We start from the raw sequence: 25,967 nt of genomic DNA, 5'->3' as shown, positions 1-25,967 counted from the left end.
TGTTGGTACCACTACGCTCTAGTACATTCCCTTCTTTGCCTCCATGGATAACTTTCTTTGTCTCCACAGATACCTCAATGCACCACTCACCTTTCTTCATCAATTCTATGGTTAACCTCATCCTTCATAAACCCATCCGCTGACGAATATCTGAAAACATTCACTTCTTCCATACTCCCTCCCTCCAACGTGATATCCAATTTTTCTTTATCTAAATCACTTGATACCCTCATCACCTTACTCCTATCTAAGTACACTTTCAACTTTCTACCTTTACACACCTCACCCAAATAAAGTATCAGATAGGAAATACAGTACATACTTTAATGTACTACACAGAATATCATATAGGTACATACGATTGCTTCAAATCAATGTTAGTTGTGTTTTACAGTTGTATCACATACCTTAACTAAATAGTCATTTATAATAATCATTAGATCCTGTTTGCTCTGACGTTCTCCCATAAAGAACTCTGTAAATCTGTTTCGCAGTCCAGCTGGTAATTCCTTCTTTCCTACGTCAGTAGCTGGGTTCATACATGCAAAAAGACGAAAATCTTGATGTCTAGCTACAGGCTTGAAATCTCCTCGCTCTAGCAGTGTCAAGGATCCAGAATCAGACTCCAGAAGTCCTGATAAACATTCCAAAGTCTCTGCACTGGCCAAGTTTATTTCATCAAGCAACACCCACTCTCCTGGCAATGAAAAAATTATCAATAAGATAAAGGTATATCATGTGCTGGCAGATTACAAAATGGTTAACCTTTATAAACAGCATATTGCATCTACAATAATTTGAATCAACAAAAAAATATTAAACATATTTACATGAATAAAGTCACCTGTAATGAGAAATTACACAAATGACATGCAAGGTTACAATTCAGCAATCATAAACTAGAAGAATTTTTAATCTAACTTGAACATAATGACTTGGAAACCATTTGATAGCACAAAAGCATGGAGCATTGAACAATATTATAACTAACAATTATCCTCTTTTCATTATGAAAAGCTTGTCTGGTAACATAAACAAACTTTGCAATAAATGACAAGACTTTTTTTTATCATTCAATTATTATTATAATTACTTTTGTTATTAGATTTATGAGTAGTGTTTAACTCAAGAGTGATCAACAGCCCCCAAGGAAAGAGGAATGAAGTGGAGGACAGCTACAATTCCCTGGTTCAAAAGACCTTCACTGGCATAAAAGCACCAAAGAACTGGTGTACACATTCATACAATATCAACATGTACAATAAATACATGAATGTGATGAAAATAGTGGAGTGTAGATGAATAAGATTTGTGCAATAATTTGCTGAAACATTTTGCCTGCACAGCAGACTTCTTCAGTTGAATATATATAGTGTTGACTGAATACTGGTAAAAGTATTAACACTTTCACTGTCCAGACTCTCAAAATTTATATTTCTTCTGAAATGGAAGAGAATCTATTTATGAAGGTAATGACACCATATGTATAAAATTTGATGAAAAACTTATGAAATTAAGCTTGCACAAAGTCTTAGCTCAATTTATGTATTTGTGATTTTGCCCACTTAATTCTTACTTTAAGCCTATTCCACTACCCCATTCGACCAAATTCTGAGCTATCTTACCAATATGCCTTACATTCTATTGAATGAGCACAGGAAACAGAGCATTCAACTATTTAAAATACCCTATAAAATGCACGGAAGTAATTTGGGGAAATATATTAATTGAAAAACAGTCCAAAACAGTGTAGACATTCCTGACACTGGGATAACATTTCCTCCGTCCATTAACCTTTTGAGGGTTGAGAGGCCCTCTCCCAAACTCGTTCTCAGGGTCGAAAATTTTTCAAAAAAAAACAAAAAAAATTATTTTTTCTCATGAAATGATAATCTTTTTCCAATCATAATGACACCAATAGTATGAAATTTGATGAAAAACTTACAGAATTATGCTCTTGCGAAGTTAGTGGTCTCAAAGTTGGCGATTTCGCCCCCTTTGGACCCTAATTTCGGCCAATTCCAATGTTGCAGTTGACTAAAATCATAGCTATTTCCCTAGAACTCCATTTGTTCTATCGATTGAGTACAAGAATCCGCCCATTTACCGATTTCAACTACCCAATAAAATGGTCAGAAATTGGCAATTTGGGAAATTTCACACAAATTTAAGATGCCAATTTCAAAATAGGGTTCAAAATAAACAAGACAGACATTCATGGCACTAAAATAACATTTTATCTTTTCATTAGTCATGTCTCTAGGCCTCTCTTACATTACTTTTGCTTTCCATTTTGAATTTTTATTCTCACAGAAAATAGAAAGTTTTCTGTTATGTATACTACTACATCATTGTAAAAACGGTATAAATGATATCAGCGCACTTATGAAAGAACAGACTCGCCAGCTGATGTGTATTGGACGCGTGGCTTGATTTGTTTAATCTTGAATATCGGCAAAAATTTATAATTTTTGCTACTTTGAGCTCAATTTCAGGGTACTTGTCATCGTGAAACCAATCAAAATCATCTCTAATTCTGTAATATATCTTCCATTCTATCAAATGAGACCAAAGAAACGAGAATACAACCATAAATACCATGCGAAAATTCACTAGAAAGTCGCTGTATTAAGCCAAAAACACAAAGTTTTTTTTCTCATTATGCACAGCATGCTTCAGGATTTTTTTAATGCTACGTACACTGACCACACAGACCCATTCTTTCATATGTATGTCTGCCAGCTTTCTTCCACCAGATTTGAAGGCGCTAGAATTTAGGCGTACAAGTACGTGATCGACCCTGGCTGTAATGACGTACTTGTACGTGACCGACCCTCAAAGGGTTAATCACGTCTCCAGGTCTCTCCTATACGTATTACACTTGCCTTCTATTTTGAATTCATAATCACACAAAATTACTCTTATTTCTCAAATAAAATATAACCAGGAATGAAATGATTGGTGACGGACGGAATTCTAATAATTGAATCAGGGCTATTAAAATCCCATAAAATATAACGGGTGTGTAGAGTCCTTACCCAGCCTCAGGAATACCGAGCCCAATTTCAAGATACAAACTTCTGGTCCTGAAACCAACCAAGATCATCTCTATTTCAATAGTATGTCTTCCATTCTATCAAATTATACCAAGAAACAGCAAATAATACAATGAAAAGCATCTAATAAAACAGCTCAAAGTCCCAATTTTAAACTATATAGATGGTCAGAATTTTGCTTTTCCCATCATGCACCAGGTGGGACAGGATTGTTTTTTATACTGTGCTCTCTCACCTTGGAGAACCATTCTCCAACCTCATAATTTACCACTCTCAGATAATAAAATATATCCAGGAATGATTGTTCATGGTTTATGGTGTCCCAATAATTGGATCAAACCTATTAAAAATCCATATAAAAGACTAGAGGGGTGTAGGAGGCCTTACCCAGCAAACACAGAATTTTTCTGCTAATTTGAGCTCAATTTCAAGCTACTTCTGGACCTGAAGCTAATCAAAATCATCTCTAGTTCAGTAATGTATTTTCCATTCTATCAAACGAAAACAAGAAACAGCCAATAAAACCAGAAAATCATATGAGAAAACAACTCAAAGTCACAATTTTAAACTATACACATGGTCAGATTTGTTTTTCCCCACCATGCCCTGTGTGGAGCAGGATTATTTTCCATATTGTGCACACTTACCCCAAAGACCCATTCTCTCATATGCAGGCTAAAATTGAGCAGGAAAAATGTTTCAGCTAATAAAAATTACAAGTCTTTAACATGTGTGGAGTGTATATTGGTTGGGTTATTAAGATTAAGGCCTATTAACTACATGAAGGCTACATGTAACCTGTACATCACTAAGGATACGTTAAACCCTAAAATAAGGTTTAAAGTAAACAATGTATATTTACTGAGATAAACACACATTTGAGCAGGAGTGTAGTAGAAGTTGTGATAATTACAGACTGCCTTGACCCAAGGACATATGTGTACATGGCCCATAAAGTCACTGAGGCAAAAGTCTGATACAGATTGGTTTCATTACAGAAGCCTTTGTCTCACCATCTTTCCTTTTATTTCTCAGAACACCAACAGGGCCTGGGCACCAACAAAACTCGATATCTTTGTGTTGAGTGTGGACACAAGATAAAAACTCTGATATCTCTTGAACCACAGGGTGGACAAATTAAACTAGGTCAGGGCAGACAGAGCGCAACATCTTGGTATCTTTATTGTAGACGTTTTGCCATCCAGTGGCTTTATCAATACAAAGAGAAGAACATACAGTGGTACCCCAAGTTCAGTACATAATTTGTTCCAGAAGGCTGTTCGACTGCCGTTACTGAACAAATTTGTTCCCATAAGGAATAATGTAAATTAGATTAGCCCGTTTCAGACCCCCAAACTACACTTACAAAAGCACTAACAATAATACACTTACATAACTGTTTGAGTTGGGAGCACTACGAAACTCGGGGTACCACTGCAATTGGAAGACAAGAACTATATAAAGAAGATGAGGTAATCAGTCCCTCAGCCTTGGAATTGGTGTGAAGAGCACTGTAGTCATGAAGAATCTGGAGCATAGCCAAGAAGGCTGGCAGTTATATACTAGCATCAGGTGGAAAGGGACAGATAGCAGACGAGGGCATAGTCACTGGTAGGTGGGATTCCCCAGTGGAAGTAGGCCAGGGTTAGTGGTGGTAGTAGTACTAGAAGTAGCCATGAAGATGGTTATGACTTACTTCCACTGGGGAATCCCGCCTACCAGTGACTATGCCCTCGTCTGCTACCCGTCCCTTTCTACCTGACGCAAGTATATAAGCGGCAGCCTTTTTAGCTATGCTCCAGATTTTTCACAACTACGGTGCTCTACACGCCAACTCTAAGGCTGAAAAACTGAGTACCTCATCTTTTGTATATAGTTCTTATCTTCCAATTATGTCCTTGAATTTGCACTGATAAAGACACTGGATGGCGAAACGTCTACAATAAAGATACCCAGATGTTGCACGTGTTTAATTTTCATCTTGTTGGTGCTGTATACCATTCATGAACATGATATAAGTTTTATCTTTCTTTTTGGGTCACCCTGCCTTGGTGGGAGACAGCCAACATGTTAATAAAAATAAAGATGGGGTTGTAAGAAAAGTGTATGCAAGAGTGTTGGGGAAAGGTGTGGGAATGCGTAGATAAAGACTAACACAAAATGGAAGTCGTCACAGTTGCTTTTTTACTGATGACACTGCTTTTGGCAGATTTTGAAGAGAAGTTGCAAAGGTTGGTGGATGAATTTGGGAGGGTATGTAAAAGGAGGGAGTTAAAAGTGAACACTCGAAAGAACAAGGTGACGAGGGTAATGAAAAATTTAGGTAAAGATAGACTACATATCAGATATTTGGGAGTGGACTTGTCTGCAGATGGGTCTACGAAAGATGGGGTGAACCACAGAACTGACGAGGCAAAAAGATGACTGGTGCACAGAGGAATCTGTGGAGACAAAGAATGTTTTCCATGGAACCTAAAAGGGAAATGTATGAGAGTGCAGTTATACCAATGCTCTTATATAGGCATGAAGCATGAGTTGTTAATGTTGCAGGAAGGATGAGGCTGAAGGCAGTGATGTCATGTCCGAGGGCAATGTGTAATGAATGAATATTATGCAAAGAATTCATTGCTTGGAGATTAGGTATGGGGTTACTAAAAGTATTATCCAGAGGGCTGGATAGGGGATGCTGAGGTGGCTTGGACATTTAGAGAGGATGGAATAATATGATGACTTGGACATAAAAATCTGTAGTGAAGAGAAGGCAGGGTAGGGGTCTGTCCTAGGAGGGAGGGGGTAAAGGAGGTTTTATGTACCAGGAGCTTGCACTTCCCTTACCTTAGTGAGAGAAATCAGGAACATAAAAAATAAAATCTAAAAAAATAGACTAAATACAAAGAATAATTTTTTAGCAAAATTATTCCTATTGGCTGCCAAATTCAAGCAATTAACCACTACTGCACAGAATAGTTTATACCACAATATAACAATACATCAATGAAATACTAACCATCTTGAATAGCCTTGATTAGAGTTCCTTCAATGAAGGAAAAGGCTAGGGCACTCTGAGCATGTTGTACTTGGTCTTTCAAACTTGCTATTTTGAGCCTAAATTTATGCCATTTAGCCAATATGCTTCTAGTATGTGTTTGCTTATACTGCTCTACTGTATCATTTGAATGACTTAATTTATGCACAGCACGTTCCTGTGAATGTTCCATCAAAGTAAATAAGTCACTCCACCTCTGATTGACGTAACACACCATAATGTGTTCAAGAAATTTATTGTTTTTAGAAGCTGAAAATGTAACAGCAAAGAGGTCTTCAAATTGTTGTCGTACAGGTGCGATAATAGTTTTCATCTGGACTGGCTTGAATCCTCCAAGGAGATCAGATGAATCACTCTGCTGATTCATGTTTATAACACGTAACTTGTTTCTGGTGTGGTGTGCCAAATACTGTACAGCTGATGTTTTCCCTGTACCTGTTTCTCCTACAATCAACACTGGTTCTTTTTTCATTACTGCAACACCAATCCTCTCCAGCAAGAGTGCTACAGGTCTTGTCAATGAAAAAGTAACAGTTTTCTTTAGACCTATAGATAAGTAATCAGTATTTTTTTTATGTAACCTGGCTCTCTGGCCTATTATTAACTGGTCAGGCATATGCATTACTTCCGGTTTATACTGCATGCAGTAGTATTCCACTGTTGCTTTTGTGCAGTTCATGAATGAACCAATGTGTACTGCAAAGGTGAAGTGTGTTGATGGATTTGGCACTGCTGCACAAAAGCAATCAAGAGCTTCCTGAAAAGATAATGCAGGAATAGTTAGGGGAGCAGTTTAATATACTATAATAATGAACATATTTATAAATGGGGTTGTAAAAGAAGTAAATGCTAGGGTGTTGGGGAGAGGGGTGGGATTAAATTATGGGGAATCAAACACAAAATGGGAATTGATGCAGTTACTTTTTGCTGATGATACTGTGTTTTTGGGGGATTCTAAAGAAAAGTTGCAAAGGTTAGTGGACAAGTCTGGGGGGCTGTGTAAAGGTAGAAAGTTGAAAGTGAACATAGATAAGAGTAAGGTGATGAGAGTATCAAACAATTTAGATAAAGAAAAATTGGATATTACATTGGAGGGAGAGAGTATGGAAGCAGTGAATATTTTCAGATATTTGAAAGTTGACTTGTTTGCACATAGGTCTACAAAAGATGAGGTGAACCATAGAATTGTGGGAAAAAAAGTGATTGGTGCACAGAGGAATCTGTGGAGACAAAGAATGTTATCCATGGAAGCTGAAAGGGGAATGTATGAGAGTATAGTTATACCAATGCTCTTTAAAGTGCAGGCATGTACTTCCCACCGCTAGGACTCAAGTTCGGCTAACCAGTTTCCCTGAATCCCTTCATAAAATATTACCCTGCTCACACTCCAACAGCTCATCAGGTCCCAAAAACCATTCACTCCTATCTAACATGCTCATGCATGCTTCCTGGAAGTCCAAGCCCCTCTCCCGCAAAACCTCCCTTCAACCTTTTTGAGGATGATCCCTAACCTGCCTTTCTTTCCCTAAAGATTTATATGCTCTCTAAGTCATTCTACTTTCTTTTATTTTGTCTAAATGACCAAATCACCTCAACAACCCCTCTTCAGCCCTCTGAATACTACTTTTAGTAACTCCACACCTCCTCCTAATTTCTATACTACGAATTCTCTGTATAATATTTGCACCACACATTACCCTTAGATACGACATCTCCACTGCCTCCAGCTTCCTCCTCACTGCAGCATTTACAACCCATGCTTCACACCCATATAAGTGTTGGTACCACTATACTATCGTACATTCCCTTCTTTGGCTCCATGGATAACGTTAACAAAACATATACATAGTAAAACAAATTAACATAATTGTGAGGTGTGGTAGCTGGGTGAGCTACCACACCTCACTTCCTACAATAAATACTACTTACCTCTCACCTACATTAAAACTACAAATATTTTAAGGTAAGTAATAAGTGTACTGTACATGCATTTTACTTTTTTATTGTTTTTATGCCTTGTTCTATTGCTAACTTATTACATGATAGCATAAACATGTTATCAGGCATTTATATATATAATTAAGAGTGAAAAAAAAGGTAATTCACTTAATGGCAGTAGCCTGGAAAATAACCCGCCTCATAAGCTGGGCCCTCCTGTATCAGATAATGAAGTCTGGCTTCTATCATATGATGTCTAGGGACATACAAGAAAAGAAAATGTTGAGAAGAATCTTAATTACAGCATCGTTAAAAGTGTGCATATATAGAAATGTTATACACAAAAAAAAAAAAAAAATGATCAAATACAGCCTCTCCTCACTTAGCAACATTCTCGTTTACCAATGACTCGGACTTACGACAGGCTCTCTGACCAGTATGCATACCTAAATAATGTATATTAAAGTTGATTTTCTCTATTCTGTTTCTTACAATATACAGTACACTACCATATAAACATTTAAATATATACTAAAAATGTTATAAATAGTGCAAAGGTGACATTAAAACAATATAAAAAAATGACTGACACAAGCCCACTGCCATTAGAGCATGCTCCTTGCTTAGCCATGAATTCGTTTACTGACGTGGTCTTAGGAACGGAACTCCGTCGTTGAGTGAGGAGAGGCTGCATTGTAACTAGAGAAAAATCTACTACCTGGAATGCTGTGTTAGCCAATGAAATTTCTATATTATCAACATGAGAGGAAACTCTTGAGCACCATTTCTTAAGGTCACGGGTTGACACTAAACGACCAGACACCTTGATGGAAGTCATATTCATAACGTCAGCATGGCTGTCGCCATCTCGATCATCATCATGTTGCCCAGCTGATAGCATCAGATAAACATCAACTAGCTTCTCCGATATAGATTCTAGTTTTGGCCATCTGAAATAGGTAAACTGTAGGAGTATCACTCAGTTTTCAAAATGAGGACTTAAGAACTCCGATTAAACATGATCATGCTAGAAAATTGAGACCCACTGACATTTGATAATTTATTTTTTATTTTTTTTGTGGTTCAAGAACATAAGCACAATTCTGAAAGTTAATATTAAGGTCACACTTTAAATAACACTTCTTACCAATCACTATACAATAAACCTTTTCATAATGCAGGGATATATTACTAAAAGCTATTACCTTGTGAAAAAAATATTTTTATGTGAAGTAATTATGAGGAAAAAAATGAGGGCTATCTGAAATGTTATGTCAGCATGCTTCTGGAAAGATATTGACTGAATAGATGATGGTGAAAGCGTTTCCTCTATTTCAAGTCTCCCTACTTCAGTGAGAGTCATAAAAAAAAAATGGGGGGGGGGGGGGGTGAGGGGTGTATCTTGGCTCATCAAATGAGTATGTTTCAGAAATATTTAATTTTGCAAAATAACACTTTTTTTTTTTTTTTAAGTACAGTTGCCGTGGCTCTACTGGGCTGAGGGGATGCTCTGGATCTCTAACTTGCATACTCTTTGTTGGGAAAAGTGAAATTTGGCAACAGATACATCCATGATTCGTTTATTTCTCTGACTGGTCAAGTCGTGACAGTCAGTTGAAATATTGTCTCATGCATTACACAACTTTCGTTTTTTAGAGCTTTTTCCTCGCTAATTTTTCTCACATTCCTTGACTATAAGTCTTGGTATGGGAGAGTGTGAGGGGGGAAAAGTTAATTAGATAAGAGTGGTGGAAGTATGCATGAATGGTGGTGGTAGTTTACTGGACAGTATGCTTGTTCTGTTAGGGTGGGTGCATCGTTCCCACTACCCTACCCCTCCTCCTGTACCCGGTGGGAGGTGACGAGTCTCTCTCCTACCGGTGGTCAGTCACTTGACTTGCAGCTCCCATCAAATCTGTAAGTATTCATTCCACTCCTGTTTAATGTGTTGTGTGTTTGGGTTAATTGGGTTTCAACAAGAGCTTCACTCTTGTTTAAAATTTTATGCTGCAAATTGTTCCTGTTTTGATTTGGACTTACATAGTGTAACATCATTTAAGCCTCACTATTTCTTTTAAAGGTCATATGCCTGTCATGGGTAGGTAGTAGGTTGGTAGACAGCAACCATTCGGGGAGGTACTACCATCCTGCCAAGTGAGTGTAAAACGGAAGCCTATATTTATTTTACATGATGGTAGGACTGCTGGTGTCTTTTTTGTCTCATAAACATGCAAGATTTCAGGTACGTCTTGCTACTTCTACTTACACTTAGGTCACACTACACATACATGTATAGGTCTACCTCCACATTTGCGAGGGTTAGGGAATCAAGAACCTCGCAAATGTTGAAAAATCGCAAATGTTTGGCGCACAAATATGTTGTAGGGAGATATAATAATAGCATTTACTTAGCCTAACAATACTGCTTCCTTAACCTATTGAACCATGAACAATTATAAAACACACGAAAACATCGTAAAATATTGTACTAGTGCCAGCCCATTGGTAAAGAAGGTGAGAAAAACTATAGAAATCAAAAAAGAATTCATAGCAGAGTACCAAAGTGGAGTGATTCAGTGATTCTACGATACGTACGATACTAAAGTAGCAGGAGTCAATAAAAGTCATAGCGCCAGCCAGCAATAAAGTGTAGCATTAACAGAGTAGCAAGTAAGTTAAGCGATTAATTGATAGGAAAAGGACAGCACGAACCTAACTCCTCCAGTATTGTTGGAGTTATAAAGGGCGACTGACAACACCAGTGTCTCTAGTCTTTACTGCCTCCTCCACCACTATGTACGGCTTATGCTCTCAGTGGCCCTTATACACCCAACAACAACAACACAGCAACACTCGTGACATACTTAATGACATATTTTATTCATTCTAGAGTATATGTCATGTTTCTATGTTATTAATATTGTTTATTATGTCATATTAGATGAATTGTGATAGATAAATAAGCTGCAGAATTCATATTAGTGTCATACTGAAGGACTATCTTGTCCTATCTCCAAACAAACTCTGCCACCACCAAAATTCCTAACATATGTAATGACGTATTTTAAATATGATTGGGCGGCTGGCAATTTGCGAATGTTCAAAGCCCACAAAAGTGGAAAACGCAAATGATGAGGGAGACCTGTGCACGTTTATTGTACATACACTCATCTGAGTTTTCTTTGATTTTATCTTAATAGTTCTTGTTCTTATTGCTTTTCCTTTCATATCCATGGAGAAGTGGAATAAGAATCTTTCCTCTGTAAGCCATGTGTGTTGTGAAAGTTAACTAAAATGCCGGGAACAATGGGCCAGTAATCCCTTTTCCTGTATAGCCTACTAATAAGAAAAAGAAGAAAGCTGTCAAAGTGGGATGTCTAAATGTTTGTAGATGTTGTGTGAATGATAAGAAAGAGATGATTGTGGATGTTATGAATGAGAAGAACCTGGATGTCCTGGCTTTAAGTGAAACAAAGCTGAAGGGGGTGGGAGAGTCTCAGTGGAGAGAAATAAATGGGATTAGATCAGGGGTTTCAAATAGAGTTAGAGCTAAAGGAGTAGCAATAATGCTGAAGGATAAATTATGGCAGGAAAAGAGGGAATATAAATGTATAAATTCAAGGATTATGTGGTGTAAAATAAGGGTTGGATGTGAAAAGTGGTTTATAGTAAGCGTTTATGTACCTGGATAAGACAGAAGAATAGAGGAGAGAGAGAGATTTTGGGAAATGTTGAGCGAGGGCATGGGAAGTTTCGAATCAAGTGAGAGAGTACTTGTGGTTGGGGATCTCAGCGCTAAAGTGGGTAAAAATATTGTGGAGGGAGTAAAAGGTAAATCTGGGGTGCCAGGGGTAAATGAAAATGGGAAGCCTTTAATTGAGCTATGTGTAGAAAGAGGTTTGGTAATAAGTAATACATCATATTTCATGAAAATAGGATAAATAAATACACAAGGTATGATATAGCACATAATGAAAGTCGTTTGTTAGATTATGTATTGGTGGATAAAGTGCTGATGGATAGGCCTCAGGATGTACATGTTCATAGAGGGGCAACGGATATATCGGATCTTTATTTAGTTGTAGCTACAGTTAGAGTAAGAGGTAGATGGGACAAAAGGAAAATGGCAACAGAAAGAAAGAGAGAGGTGAAAGTGTATAAACTAAGGAGGAAATTAGGGTGAGATATAAACAACTATTGGCAGAAAGGTGGGCTAGTGCAAGTATGAGTAGTAGGGGGGTTGAAGAGGGTTGGAATAGTTTTAAAAATGCAGTACTAGAATGTGGGGCAGAAGTTTGTGGCTATAGGAGGGTGGGTGCAGAAGGAAAGAGGAGTGATTGGTAGAATGAGTGTGTGATAGAGAAAAAGGGGAGAGGCACTGTCACGAAATTTTAAGGAAATTTTGGAGTGAGATAAAAAAGTTAAGAAAGCCTAGGGAAAGAATAGATTTGTCAGTTAAAAACAGAGTAGGGGAGTTAGTTGATGGGGAGCTGGAGGTATTGGGTAGATGGCGGGAATATTTTGAGGAACTTTTAAATGTCGATGAAGAAAGGGAGGCGATAATTTCATGCACTGGCCAGGGAGGTATAATATCTTTTAGGAGTGAAGAAGAGTATGATGAGAGTGTGGGGGAGGTGCACGAGGCATTACATAGAATGAAAGGGAGTAAAGCAGCTGGAACTGACAGAATCATGACAAAAATGTTAAAAGCAGGAGGATATACATGTATAGTGTTGGAGTGGTTGGAATTTTTGTTTAATAAATGTATGAAAGAGGGGAAGGTACCTAGGGATTGGCAGAGTGTGGATAGTTCCTTTATATAAAGGGACGGGGGACAAAAGAGATTGTAAAAATTATAGGGGAATATGTTTACCGAAAAATGAAAGGGGGTAAGGCAGCCGGGATTGATGGGATAAAGGTAGAAATGTTAAAAGCAGGTGGGGATATAGTTTTGGAGTGGTTGGTGCAATTATTTAATAAATGTATGGAAGAGGGTAAGGTACCTAGGGATTGGCAGAGAGCATGCATAGTTCCTTTGTATAAAGGCAAAGGGGATAAAAGAGAGTGCAAAAATTATAGGGGGATAAGTCTGTTGAGTGTACCTGGTAAAGTGTATGGTAGAGTTATAATTGAAAGAATTAAGAGTAAGACGGAGAATAGGATAGCAGATGAACAAGGAGGCTTTAGGAAAGGTAGGGGGTGTGTGGACCAGGTGTTTACAGTGAAACATATAAGTGAACAGTATTTAGATAAGGCTAAAGAGGTCTTTGTGGCATTTATGGATTTGGAAAAGGCGTATGACAGGGTGGATAGGGGGGCAATGTGGCAGATGTTGCAAGTGTATGGTGTAGGAGGTAGGTTACTGAAAGCAGTGAAGAGTTTTTACGAGGATAGTGAGGCTCAAGTTAGAGTATGTAGGAAAGAGGGAAATTTTTTCCCAGTAAAAGTAGGCCTTAGACAAGGATGTGTGATGTCACCGTGGTTGTTTAATATATTTATAGATGGGGTTGTAAGAGAAGTAAATGCGAGGGTCTTGGCAAGAGGCGTGGAGTTAAAAGATAAAGAATCACACACAAAGTGGGAGTTGTCACAGCTGCTCTTTGCCGATGACACTGTGCTCTTGGGAGATTCTGAAGAGAAGTTGCAGAGATTGGTGGATGAATTTGGTAGGGTGTGCAAAAGAAGAAAATTAAAGGTGAATACAGGAAAGAGTAAGGTTATGAGGATAACAAAAAGATTAGGTGATGAAAGATTGAATATCAGATTGGAGGGAGAGAGTATGGAGGAGGTGAACGTATTCAGATATTTGGGAGTGGACGTGTCAGCGGATGGGTCTATGAAGGATGAGGTGAATCATAGAATTGATGAGGGAAAAAGAGTGAGTGGTGCACTTAGGAGTCTGTGGAGACAAAGAACTTTGTCCTTGGAGGCAAAGAGGGGAATGTATGAGAGTATAGTTTTACCAACGCTCTTATATGGGTGTGAAGCGTGGGTGATGAATGTTGCAGCGAGGAGAAGGCTGGAGGCAGTGGAGATGTCATGTCTGAGGGCAATGTGTGGTGTGAATATAATGCAGAGAATTCGTAGTTTGGAAGTTAGGAGGAGGTGCGGGATTACCAAAACTGTTGTCCAGAGGGCTGAGGAAGGGTTGTTGAGGTGGTTCGGACATGTAGAGAGAATGGAGCGAAACAGAATGACTTCAAGAGTGTATCAGTCTGTAGTGGAAGGAAGGCGGGGTAGGGGTCGGCCTAGGAAGGGTTGGAGGGAGGGGGTAAAGGAGGTTTTGTGTGCGAGGGGCTTGGACTTCCAGCAGGCATGCGTGAGCGTGTTTGATAGGAGTGAATGGAGACAAATGGTTTTTAATACTTGACGTGCTGTTGGAGTGTGAGCAAAGTAACATTTATGAAGGGATTCAGGGAAACCGGCAGGCCGGACTTGAGTCCTGGAGATGGGAAGTACAGTGCCTGCACTCTGAAGGAGGGGTGTTAATGTTGCAGTTTAAAAACTGTAGTGTAAAGCACCCTTCTGGCAAGACAGTGATGGAGTGAATGATGGTGAAAGTTTTTCTTTTTCGGGCCACCCTGCCTTGGTGGGAATCGGCCGGTATGATAATAATAAAATAATAAAAAAAAATGTTTACCGAGTTCTAGGTAGTAGGTTCGTAGACAGCAACTGCCCAGGGAGGTACTACCGTCCTGCCAAGTGAGTGTAAAACGGAAACCTGTAATTGTTTTACATGATGGCAGGATTGCTGGTGTCCATTTTTCTGTCTCATAAACATGCAAGGTTTCAGGTGCGTCTTGCTACTTCTACTTACACTTAGGTCACACTACACATACATGTACAGGCATATATGTATATGCACACCCCTCTGGGTTTTCTTCCATTTTTCTTACGAGTTCTTGTTCTTGTTTATTTTCTCTTACCTCCATAAAGAAGTGTAACAGAATTCTTCCTCTGTAAGCCATGCGTGTTGTAAGAGGCGACTAAAATGCCAGGAGCAAGGGGCTAGTAACCTCTTCTCCTGTATATATTACAAAATGTAAAAGGAGAAACTTTCGTTTTTCCTTTTGGGCCACCCCGCCTCGGCCAGTGTATTGAAAGAAAGAAGAAAGAAATGTATGAAAGAGGGGAAGGTACCTAGGGATTGGCAGAGTGTGGATAGTTCCTTTATATAAAGGGACGGGGGACAAAAGAGATTGTAAAAATTATAGGGGAATAAGTTTACCGAGAGTAGGTAGTAGGTTGGTAGACAGCAACCACCCAGCCCGTCCTGCCAGATGACTGTGAAACAAAAACCTGTAACTGTTTTGCATGATGGTAGGATTGCTGGTTTCTTTTTCTGTCTCATAAACACGCTAGATAACAGGGATATCTTGCTACTCCTACTTACACTTTGGTCACACTTCACAGACACGCACATGCATATATATATATATATATACATACATCTAGGTTTTTCTCCTTTTTCTAAATAGCTCTTGTTCTTTTTTATTTCTTCTATTGTCCATGGGGAAGTGGAAAAGAATCTTTCCTCCGTAAGCCATGCGTGTCGTATGAGGCGACTAAAATGCCGGGAGCAATGGGCTAGTAACCCCTTCTCCTGTATACATTTACTAAAAAAGAGAAGAAGAAAAACTTTATAAAACTGGGATGCTTAAATGTGCGTGGATGTAGTGCGGATGACAAGAAACAGATGATTGCTGATGTTATGAATGAAAAGAAGTTGGATGTCCTGGCTCTAAGCGAAACAAAGCTGAAGGGGGTAGGAGAGTTTCAGTGGGGGGAAATAAATGGGATTAAATCTGGAGTATCTGAGAGAGTTAGAGCAAAGGAAGGGGTAGCAGTAATGTTAAATGATCAGTTATGGAAGGAGAAAAGAGAATATGAATGTGTAAATTCAAGAATTATGTGGATTAAAGTAAAGGTTGGATGCGAGAAGTGGGTCATAATAAGCGTGTATGCACCTGGAGAAGAGAGGAATGCAGAGGAGAGAGAGAGATTTTGGGAGATGTTAAGTGAATGTATAGGAGCCTTTGAACCAAGTGAGAGAGTAATTGTGGTAGGGGACCTGAATGCTAAAGTAGGAGAAACTTTTAGAGAGGGTGTGGTAGGTAAGTTTGGGGTGCCAGGTGTAAATGATAATGGGAGCCCTTTGATTGAACTTTGTATAGAAAGGGGTTTAGTTATAGGTAATACATATTTTAAGAAAAAGAGGATAAATAAGTATACACGATATGATGTAGGGCGAAATGACAGTAGTTTGTTGGATTATGTATTGGTAGATAAAAGACTGTTGAGTAGACTTCAGGATGTACATGTTTATAGAGGGGCCACAGATATATCAGATCACTTTCTAGTTGTAGCTACACTGAGAGTAAAAGGTAGATGGGATACAAGGAGAATAGAAGCATCAGGGAAGAGAGAGGTGAAGGTTTATAAACTAAAAGAGGAGGCAGTTAGGGTAAGATATAAACAGCTATTGGAGGATAGATGGGCTAATGAGAGCATAGGCAATGGGTTCGAAGAGGTATGGGGTAGGTTTAAAAATGTAGTGTTAGAGTGTTCAGCAGAAGTTTGTGGTTACAGGAAAGTGGGTGCAGGAGGGAAGAGGAGCGATTGGTGGAATGATGATGTAAAGAGAGTAGTAAGGGAGAAAAAGTTAGCATATGAGAAGTTTTTACAAAGTAGAAGTGATGCAAGGAGGGAAGAGTAGATGGAGAAAAAGAGAGAGGTTAAGAGAGTGGTGAAGCAATGTAAAAAGAGAGCAAATGAGAGAGTGGGTGAGATGTTATCAACAAATTTTGTTGAAAATAAGAAAAAGTTTTGGAGTGAGATTAACAAGTTAAGGAAGCCTAGAGAACAAATGGATTTGTCAGTTAAAAATAGGAGAGGAGAGTTATTAAATGGAGAGTTAGAGGTATTGGGAAGATGGAGGGAATATTTTGAGGAATTGTTAAATGTTGATGAAGATAGGGAAGCTGTGATTTCGTGTATAGGGCAAGGAGGAATAACATCTTGTAGGAGTGAGGAAGAGCCAGTTGTGAGTGTGGGGGAAGTTCGTGAGGCAGTAGGTAAAATGAAAGGGGGTAAGGCAGCCGGGATTGATGGGATAAAGATAGAAATGTTAAAAGCAGGTGGGGATATAGTTTTGGAGTGGTTGGTGCAATTATTTAATAAATGTATGGAAGAGGGTAAGGTACCTAGGGATTGGCAGAGAGCATGCATAGTTCCTTTGTATAAAGGCAAAGGGGATAAAAGAGAGTGCAAAAATTATAGGGGGATAAGTCTGTTGAGTGTACCTGGTAAAGTGTATGGTAGAGTTATAATTGAAAGAATTAAGAGTAAGACGGAGAATAGGATAGCAGATGAACAAGGAGGCTTTAGGAAAGGTAGGGGGTGTGTGGACCAGGTGTTTACAGTGAAACATATAAGTGAACAGTATTTAGATAAGGCTAAAGAGGTCTTTGTGGCATTTATGGATTTGGAAAAGGCGTATGACAGGGTGGATAGGGGGGCAATGTGGCAGATGTTGCAAGTGTATGGTGTAGGAGGTAGGTTACTGAAAGCAGTGAAGAGTTTTTACGAGGATAGTGAGGCTCAAGTTAGAGTATGTAGGAAAGAGGGAAATTTTTTCCCAGTAAAAGTAGGCCTTAGACAAGGATGTGTGATGTCACCGTGGTTGTTTAATATATTTATAGATGGGGTTGTAAGAGAAGTAAATGCGAGGGTCTTGGCAAGAGGCGTGGAGTTAAAAGATAAAGAATCACACACAAAGTGGGAGTTGTCACAGCTGCTCTTTGCTGATGACACTGTGCTCTTGGGAGATTCTGAAGAGAAGCTGCAGAGATTGGTGGATGAATTTGGTAGGGTGTGCAAAAGAAGAAAATTAAATGTGAATACAGGAAAGAGTAAGGTTATGAGGATAACAAAAAGATTAGGTGATGAAAGATTGAATATCAGATTGGAGGGAGAGAGTATGGAGGAGGTGAACGTATTCAGATACAGTGGACCCCCGGTTAACGAACTTTTTTCATTCCAGTAATATGTTCAGGTGCCACTACTGACCGAATTTTTTCCCATAAGGAATATTGTGAAGTAGATTAGTCCATTTCAGACCCCCAAACATACACGTACAAACGCACTTACATAAATACACTTACATAATTGGTCGCATTTGGAGGTGATCGTTAAGCGGGGGTCCACTGTATTTGGGAGTGGACGTGTCAGCGGATGGGTCTATGAAAGATGAGGTGAATCATAGAATTGATGAGGGAAAGAGTGAGTGGTGCACTTAGGAGTCTGTGGAGACAAAGAACTTTGTCCTTGGAGGCAAAGAGGGGAATGTATGAGAGTATAGTTTTACCAACGCTCTTATATGGGTGTGAAGCGTGGGTGATGAATGTTGCAGCGAGGAGAAGGCTGGAGGCAGTGGAGATGTCATGTCTGAGGGCAATGTGTGGTGTGAATATAATGCAGAGAATTCGTAGTTTGGAAGTTAGGAGGAGGTGCGGGATTACCAAAACTGTTGTCCAGAGGGCTGAGGAAGGGTTGTTGAGGTGGTTCGGACATGTAGAGAGAATGGAGCGAAACAGAATGACTTCAAGAGTGTATCAGTCTGTAGTGGAAGGAAGGCGGGGTAGGGGTCGGCCTAGGAAGGGTTGGAGGGAGGGGGTAAAGGAGGTTTTGTGTGCGAGGGGCTTGGACTTCCAGCAGGCATGCGTGAGCGTGTTTGATAGGAGTGAATGGAGACAAATGGTTTTTAATACTTGACGTGCTGTTGGAGTGTGAGCAAAGTAACATTTATGAAGGGATTCAGGGAAACCGGCAGGCCGGACTTGAGTCCTGGAGATGGGAAGTACAGTGCCTGCACTCTGAAGGAGGGGTGTTAATGTTGCAGTTTAAAAACTGTAGTGCAAAGCACCCTTCTGGCAAGACAGTGATGGAGTGAATGATGGTGAAAGTTTTTCTTTTTCGGGCCACCCTGCCTTGGTGGGAATCGGCCAGTGTGATAATAAAAAAAAAAAGTTTACCGAGTTCTAGGTAGTAGGTTGGTAGACAGCAACCGCCCAGGGAGGTACTACCGACCTTCCAAGTGAGTGTAAAACGAAAGCCTGTAATTGTTTTACATGATGGTAGGATTGCTGGTGTCCTTTTTTTCTGTCTCATAAAAATGCAAGATTTCAGATACGTCTTGCTACTTGTATTTACACTTAGGTCACACTGCACATACATGTACAAGCATATATATACACACACCCCTCTGGGTTTTCTTCTATTTTCTTACTAGTTCTTCTTCTTGTTTATTTCCTCTTACCTCCATGGGGAAGTGGAACAGAATTCTTCCTCCGTAAGCCATGCGTGTTGTAAGAGGCGACTAAAATGCCGGGAGCAAGGGGCTAGTAACCCCTTCTTCCGTATAAATTGCTAAATTTAAAAAGAGAAACTTTCGTTTTTCTTTTTGGGCCACCCTGCCTTGATGGGATATGGCCGGTTTGTTGAAAAAGAAAAAAAAGAAGTTTACCGAGTATACCAGGAAAAGTGTACGGTAGTTATTATTGAAAGAATTAGAGGTAAGACAGAGAGAAGGATTGCAGATGAGCAAGGAGGCTTTAGAGTGGGTAGGGAATGTGTAGATCAAGTGTTTACATTAAAGCATATATATGTGAAAGATTTAGATAAAGGTAGGGAAGTTTTCATTGATTTATAGATTTAGAAAGTATACATCAGAGTGGGTAGGGGAAACAATGTTAAAATGTTACAAGAATAGGTACCAAGTTATTAAATGCTGTAGAGAGCTTTTTGAGGATAGTGAGGCTTAGGTTAGGGGGGTGTAGGAGAGGGAGATTTTTCCCCCTCAGAAAAACAGGTCTTGGAGGGTGTTAATCTCACCAATTTTTTTTAATATATTTATAAATGGGGGGATAGAAGTAAATGCTAGGGGGTTGAGGGTTAAAGGGGGGATTAAAAATTTTGGGGAATAAAAACAAAATGGGGGTTGGGCAAGTTTCTTTTTTCTTATGAGAGATTCTAAAAAAAAGTTTCAAATTTGTGGACAGTTTGGGAAAGGGGGTGAAAGGTGAAAGGGGGGCACATAGATAAGAAAGGGGGATGAGGGTATCAAATGAAGATAAAGAAAACTGATATCAATTGGGGGAGGGGGTATGGGAAAAAGTAAATGTTTTCAGAGATTTGGGGGGCGGGCAGCAGATGAGGTTAATCATAGAACTGATGAAGGAAAAAAAGGGGAGTGGTGCATTGAGGTATTTTAGAGACAAAATAACATTATTTCTCCATGGGGGGGTGGAACAGAATTCTTTCCCCCCGGGAAACCATCAGTGGGTTTTAAGAGGGACTAAACCCGGGGCAAGGGGAGTAACCCTTTCCTGTATATTTACTTTAAAAGTAAAAGGAGAAACTGTTTTTTTGGGGCCCCCCCCTGGGGGGGATACGGCGGTTGGGTTTAAAAGAAAGAAAAAAACATTATCCATGGAGGGAAAAAAAAGAAATGTATGAAAGTATAGTGGTACCAACACTTTATATGGGTGTGAAGTTTTTAAAAAGCTGCAGCGAGGTGGCTGGAGGCAGCAGAGACGGCCCCGTCTAGGAATTTTGGTGTAAACATGTAGAGAATTCGAGGTGGAAATTAGAGAAGGTGTGGGGGTTAATAAAAAATATTAATCAAAAGGGCTGAAAAAAAGGGTTTTTGAGGTGGTTTGGTCATTCAAAAGAAAAGGGAAAAAAGTAGAACAATTTGGGGAGCATATAAATCTGTAGGGGAAGGAAGGCGGGTAGGGGGCACCCTAAAAAAGGGTTTGGGGGGAGGGAAAAAGGAGGTTTTTTGGGCTAGGGGGTTTTAACTTCCAGCTAGAGGCATGGGTTTTTAGATAGGGGTGAATGGGGGACTTAATGGGGGGTTTTTGGGACCTGACGATCTGTTGGAGTGTGAGCAGGGGAATATTAAGTGAAGGGATCCAGGGAAACCGATTTTTTTATATAGCCGGACTTGAGTACTGGAAATGGGAAGTACAATACCTGCACTTTAAAAGAGGGGTTTGGGATATTGGCAGTTTGGAGGGATATGTTATATACCTTTGTATATGCTTCTAAACTGTCGTATCTGGGCGCCTCTGCAAAGACAGGGATTATGTATGAGTGAGGTGAAAGTGTTGAATGATGATGATATAAGTATTTTCTTTTTGGGGATTTTCTTTCTTTCTAGGTCACCCTGCCTTGGTGGGTGACTTGTTGAAAAAAACTTGTTAAAAAAAAAAAAAAGCCTATCATGTGGGTGATTTCTCAAGCAGTGTGTAGCTTTGTATTTCTTTATTTTAACCTTGATTTTTGGCTTGGGTCATCCGACACAGGCGAGATAAAAGGGGCAGCATAGATTTTGACAAGGTATGAGTGTCAATCTGGCATCTCTACCTACACTGGTCCCCATTCCACACGTAGCTGACCACCCAGTCGGCTACACACCATTCTAGCAGTCTTCTCTCAGTTACACCTCCACCAGCATTTCACGGTAGTTCTTTACTGGCGACTCAACTGTTTCACAAGTGTTGTGGTGGTCAGAGGATCACAGTACCTCTGTTCATCAGAATCTCTACTAGTGTTGGGGTCACTGTCTACTCAGTGTTAACAGTCACGTCCACCTGTGAACCCCCCCCCCCCCCATCATCAACAACAAGCTCAGCGTTCCAAACCAAGATTCAGAGCTACGTGCCCAGAACATCGGCACGGCACCATTCTTGACTACATATTGTGTACATATCAGCTTTGAATCACTAATTATATATTTCATTTTTTATTTCTTTGCTTCAAGTAGGATTAATTTCATGTTTAAGTGATTTATATTTACCATTTTTTTTAATATTAATAAAATTGTTTATCTTATTATGGTATTATTGATTTTTCTATCTTTTAATTTCCATAAGGAGGAACAAGCCTTATCAAATACACTTCGAGGGTCTGATAGGGCTGATGAACCTTCACAGGAGATGACTGTACTATTTTGTGTTTGTGTAAGTTGGTTGCTGTGGTGGTAATACTGGAGTGTTCAAGTATTCTGTAATGTATTTCTGGTCTGCTTTTTATCACAGTACATATTTTATACAGCTAATGACAAGGCATTATTGCCTGCTCCAGAATCATAGATTTGTTAGGATCCTTTTCAGTGAAAAATTCAGTAACTTTACCAATAACATAGAACTACTCAGGTAACATCTGCAGTGTTATGAAATCACTTGTGCTATTTACACAAAGAAGAAATACAAAGTGATCCTTAATTTCCTTGAAACCATCTCTACTTTTTTCTTGCTTGCTCATCTATATTCTTGACTGTATATGCTTCCTAGATAACCCTGCCTCATCAAAATTCAACACATGTTGGGGATTGAAACCACTGTATAGTCAGCAGGAAAATTTCCCGGAAAAACATGATTAAAAGATTCTCTCGCCACTAAACCATGTGTTATGACGATGACGGCATCTTCAACCACCTGTCTGTAAAAATTACCATGGTTTATTACAGAAAAACAAAATGCTTACCTAGTAGCAACAAGCTGAATCAATTCAGAGGAAGTGAGGGTCTCTAGGGTAACTGTGGTCCATAATTTATCTAGGAGGGCAGCATATCCACTAACCATCTTGGATCCTCCCAAAGTACGACGTGTGGCAAACAACTGGAAGTTTGGATGTGCACGGATATTTCCATGACCTGTGGACAGAAAAACTTATCTTACTTATTGAAATCATAATCATGATTTCTTTAAAACATTAATGAATGTAACAATGAATGGGTTAAGTTTGCTAGAGTACACATTTAATAAAATTCTGAAATTACAACATTTTGTATGCTATAACCCCTTGACCATCATGACCCTCAAAATTACCCCCCCCCCCCATGTGTTACAAATTTAAAAAGAAAAACTCAAAAAAAAAAAAGGCTCATTTTTGTGGTGGTAATAAAACCAAAAAATTAAACTTCATTCAATACTTGCAGAGATATGAAGGTGTGTGGCTGAAGGTTGGCGACAACATGATGGCAACATTAGGTTTTGCCACATGCTGTGTATTAAAACATTTTGCTTTTTTTTTTTTTTTTTTTTTTTTGGGGGGGGGGGGGGGGGATTTTCATATTTTTCACTTCCACATAAGCACTGTGGGACACAAGTGTCATTACATGCCCATAGTCATTTTAAGGTATACTGCACATCCAAAGTGTCAATAATATATTTGTTTATGAACTGTTTCATACTAACATATACAGGAGGGCCCTGCATCTTTAGCAGATTAGGTTCCAGGCTGCTGCTGTGTAGCAAAAATCACTGTAAAGTGAAACATAGCCTTATTTCCCTTTCAAATGCATATATAAGCATGATGTTTACACTATCATATATTAAATGAGCAATAGAGCTAGGCCTAAAAAAATGCATATACAGTGCATCTATTACTTAAAATATTTTCGAACTTAGCTTATAGTGAGTGGTGAATATTTATTTTAGGTAGCCTGAATAAATAAAAGAATAGGTATACAGTACACCATCATTCAACATATATTCCTTTACCATGTCTCCTCCAATACACTACTGCAAAAGTTGCTGCATATTTTTGATTAACACTCCATAAAATTTGACTAATAAAGTGTCACTTCTGTGGAAAAAATTTGAAGTGCCACAAGCTGGACTGCAGGGCATTACTCTGTACACATTATTTAGTAAAAAAAATTGTGTCTTAGCTGGTAAAATATGGTATTTTTTTTACTGATATATGCAAGTGACAGTTGATAGCAGATGATAGCTTGTCATATTTTGACACACATTGTACAGAATTTCTGACTACTCCAGTACGACAATCAACTTAAGTTCCAAAGCCTCAACCATCCACCTCAGCAAACAATCTACAACCTTCCATCTCAGCCCAGTAGGGCCACAGCATCCCTCTCCACTCTGCAGAATCACTAACACATACCAGTACCACAATATAAGGTGAGAAATGTTATTTCTGTAACATTTGCAGCCTTAAGCAATGCATTAAACAATACATCATAACAATGAACTACAAATACATCATCATTTATATTTTTTATGATTTGGAGACCTAAAAGAAGTTTGCCATTTTTGGGGGTCCAAGCACTGTAACCCTATTTTTCCCATAAGTTCTTCAGTTTGTTTGACACAATTTCATCTTTCACTAAGTTTTCAGGAATGTAGCTATCACGCTCATCAACAATCTACTGCAAGATTAACTGTCTACTGTACCTGACAACCACTGTATTAGCGAAACAGTTGTAAAGCGGGACCCTCCTGTACATGCACTCCTCCATTTGTTTCGTTTTTCTGTTCTAATGTATGGACACACAAACAGACAGTGGTCAATTTTCTCAGAACTGTTACAGTTTTTATACTCAGCAGTGTTTTACATTCCCTATACAGTGGACCCTCGTTTCTCGTAAGGCTCAAAAGTCGCAATTTTTGGAAATCCTACCTTTTTTCATCTAAACATTGACTCGCGAATTGTCATTTGACTTGCAAATAGTCGTTCATCTGGGACGCGTATGCATGGCCCCGAGCCACCTCACACTCAATTCCCAGCCAGTGTGCCATTGTTTATCAGTGAGTGAGGATGATCCCACGAGTTCATACGATACATTTTATAATATTCCATTTGTTTTAGTGTTTGCAACTGCTAAATAAGTCACCATGGCTCCAAAGAAAGCTTCTAGTGCCCGCCCTTTGGTAAAGAATGTGAGAAATACATATAATTTAGGAAAAAGTTTGTAGAAAAATATGAAAGTGGTGGAGGTAGAGGGGTAGCAGTTGTGATAGTGGTAGGGGGTGGTAGTGATGGTGGTAGCAGTTGTGATAGTGGTAGAAGGTGGTAGTGATAGTGGTAGAGGGTGGTAGTGGTTGTGATAGTGGTAGAGGGTGGTAGGGATGGAAGTGGTTGTGATGGTGGTAGTGGTTATGATGGTGGTAGAGGGTGCCTTCTTCACTGATTCAGCGATTCTACTAACTCCTCCAATGTTGTTGGAGTTAAATAGGGCTACAGAAAACATCAGCACCTCAGATGCTGCTTCACCACCATTATGGATGGCTTATGCTCTCAGTGGCCCTTATACACCCAACAACAACAACAGAACACCTCTTGTGACATACATAATGACTAATTTTATTCATTCTAGACTATATTCCATGTTTCTATGTTATTAATATTGTTTATGTCATATCAGTTGAATTGTGATAAACAAATAAGCAGTACAGTTGATATTAGTGTCATATTCTCCAACAATTGACACAGTTACTTTTTGCTGATGATACTGTGCTTATGGGAGATTCTAAAGAAAAATTGCAAAGGTTAGTGGACGAGTTTGGGAGTGTGTGTAAAGGTAGGAAGTTGAAAGTGAACATAGAAAAGAGTAAGGTGATGAGGGTTTTTTTTATTATCACACTGGCCGATTCCCACCAAGGCAGGGAGGCCCGAAAAAGAAAAACTTTCACCATCATTCACTCCATCACTGTCTTGCCAGAAGGGTGCTTTACACTACAGTTTTTAAACTGCAACATTAACACCCTTCCTTCAGAGTGCAGGCACTGTACTTCCCATCTCCAGGACTCAAGTCCAGCCTGCCGGTTTCCCTGAACCCCTTCCTAAATGTTACTTTGCTCACACTCCAACAGCACATCAAGTATTAAAAACCATTCGTCTCCATTCACTTCTATCAAACACGCTCACGCATGCCTGCTGGAAGTCCAAGCCCCTCGCACACAAAACCTCCTTTACCCCCTCCCTCCAACCTTTCCTAGACCGACCCCTACCCCGCCTTCCTTCCACTACAGACTGATACACTCTTGAAGTCACTCTGTTTCGCTCCATTCTCTCTACATGTCCGAACCACCTCAACAACCCTTCCTCAGCCCTCTGGA

General features: G+C 39.3%; 1 protein-coding gene across 1 annotated transcript in view; it reads right to left on the bottom strand.

Moving 5' to 3' along the window:
- LOC128684058 (midasin-like) overlaps positions 1–22,756 on the bottom strand; it is a 126,612-nt gene extending 103,856 nt beyond the window's left edge. Inside the window, exons 1-4 of the mRNA XM_070080479.1 lie at positions 22,591–22,756; positions 8,759–8,990; positions 6,064–6,859; positions 408–697 (exon numbers count right to left, since the gene is read on the bottom strand). Of these exons, the coding sequence (XP_069936580.1) occupies positions 408–697; positions 6,064–6,859; positions 8,759–8,990; positions 22,591–22,688 (1,416 nt within the window). The 5' untranslated portion in view covers positions 22,689–22,756. The remainder of the gene's footprint in view (positions 1–407; positions 698–6,063; positions 6,860–8,758; positions 8,991–22,590) is intronic.
- Between the last annotated feature and the right edge of the window lie 3,211 nt (positions 22,757–25,967).

This window comes from Cherax quadricarinatus, unplaced genomic scaffold, assembly GCF_038502225.1.
Source record: "Cherax quadricarinatus isolate ZL_2023a unplaced genomic scaffold, ASM3850222v1 Contig509, whole genome shotgun sequence".
NCBI classification, from domain to species: Eukaryota; Metazoa; Arthropoda; class Malacostraca; order Decapoda; family Parastacidae; genus Cherax; species Cherax quadricarinatus.
Note: the sequence above shows the minus strand (reverse complement) of the source record. Positions and strands in the feature narration are given on the sequence as shown.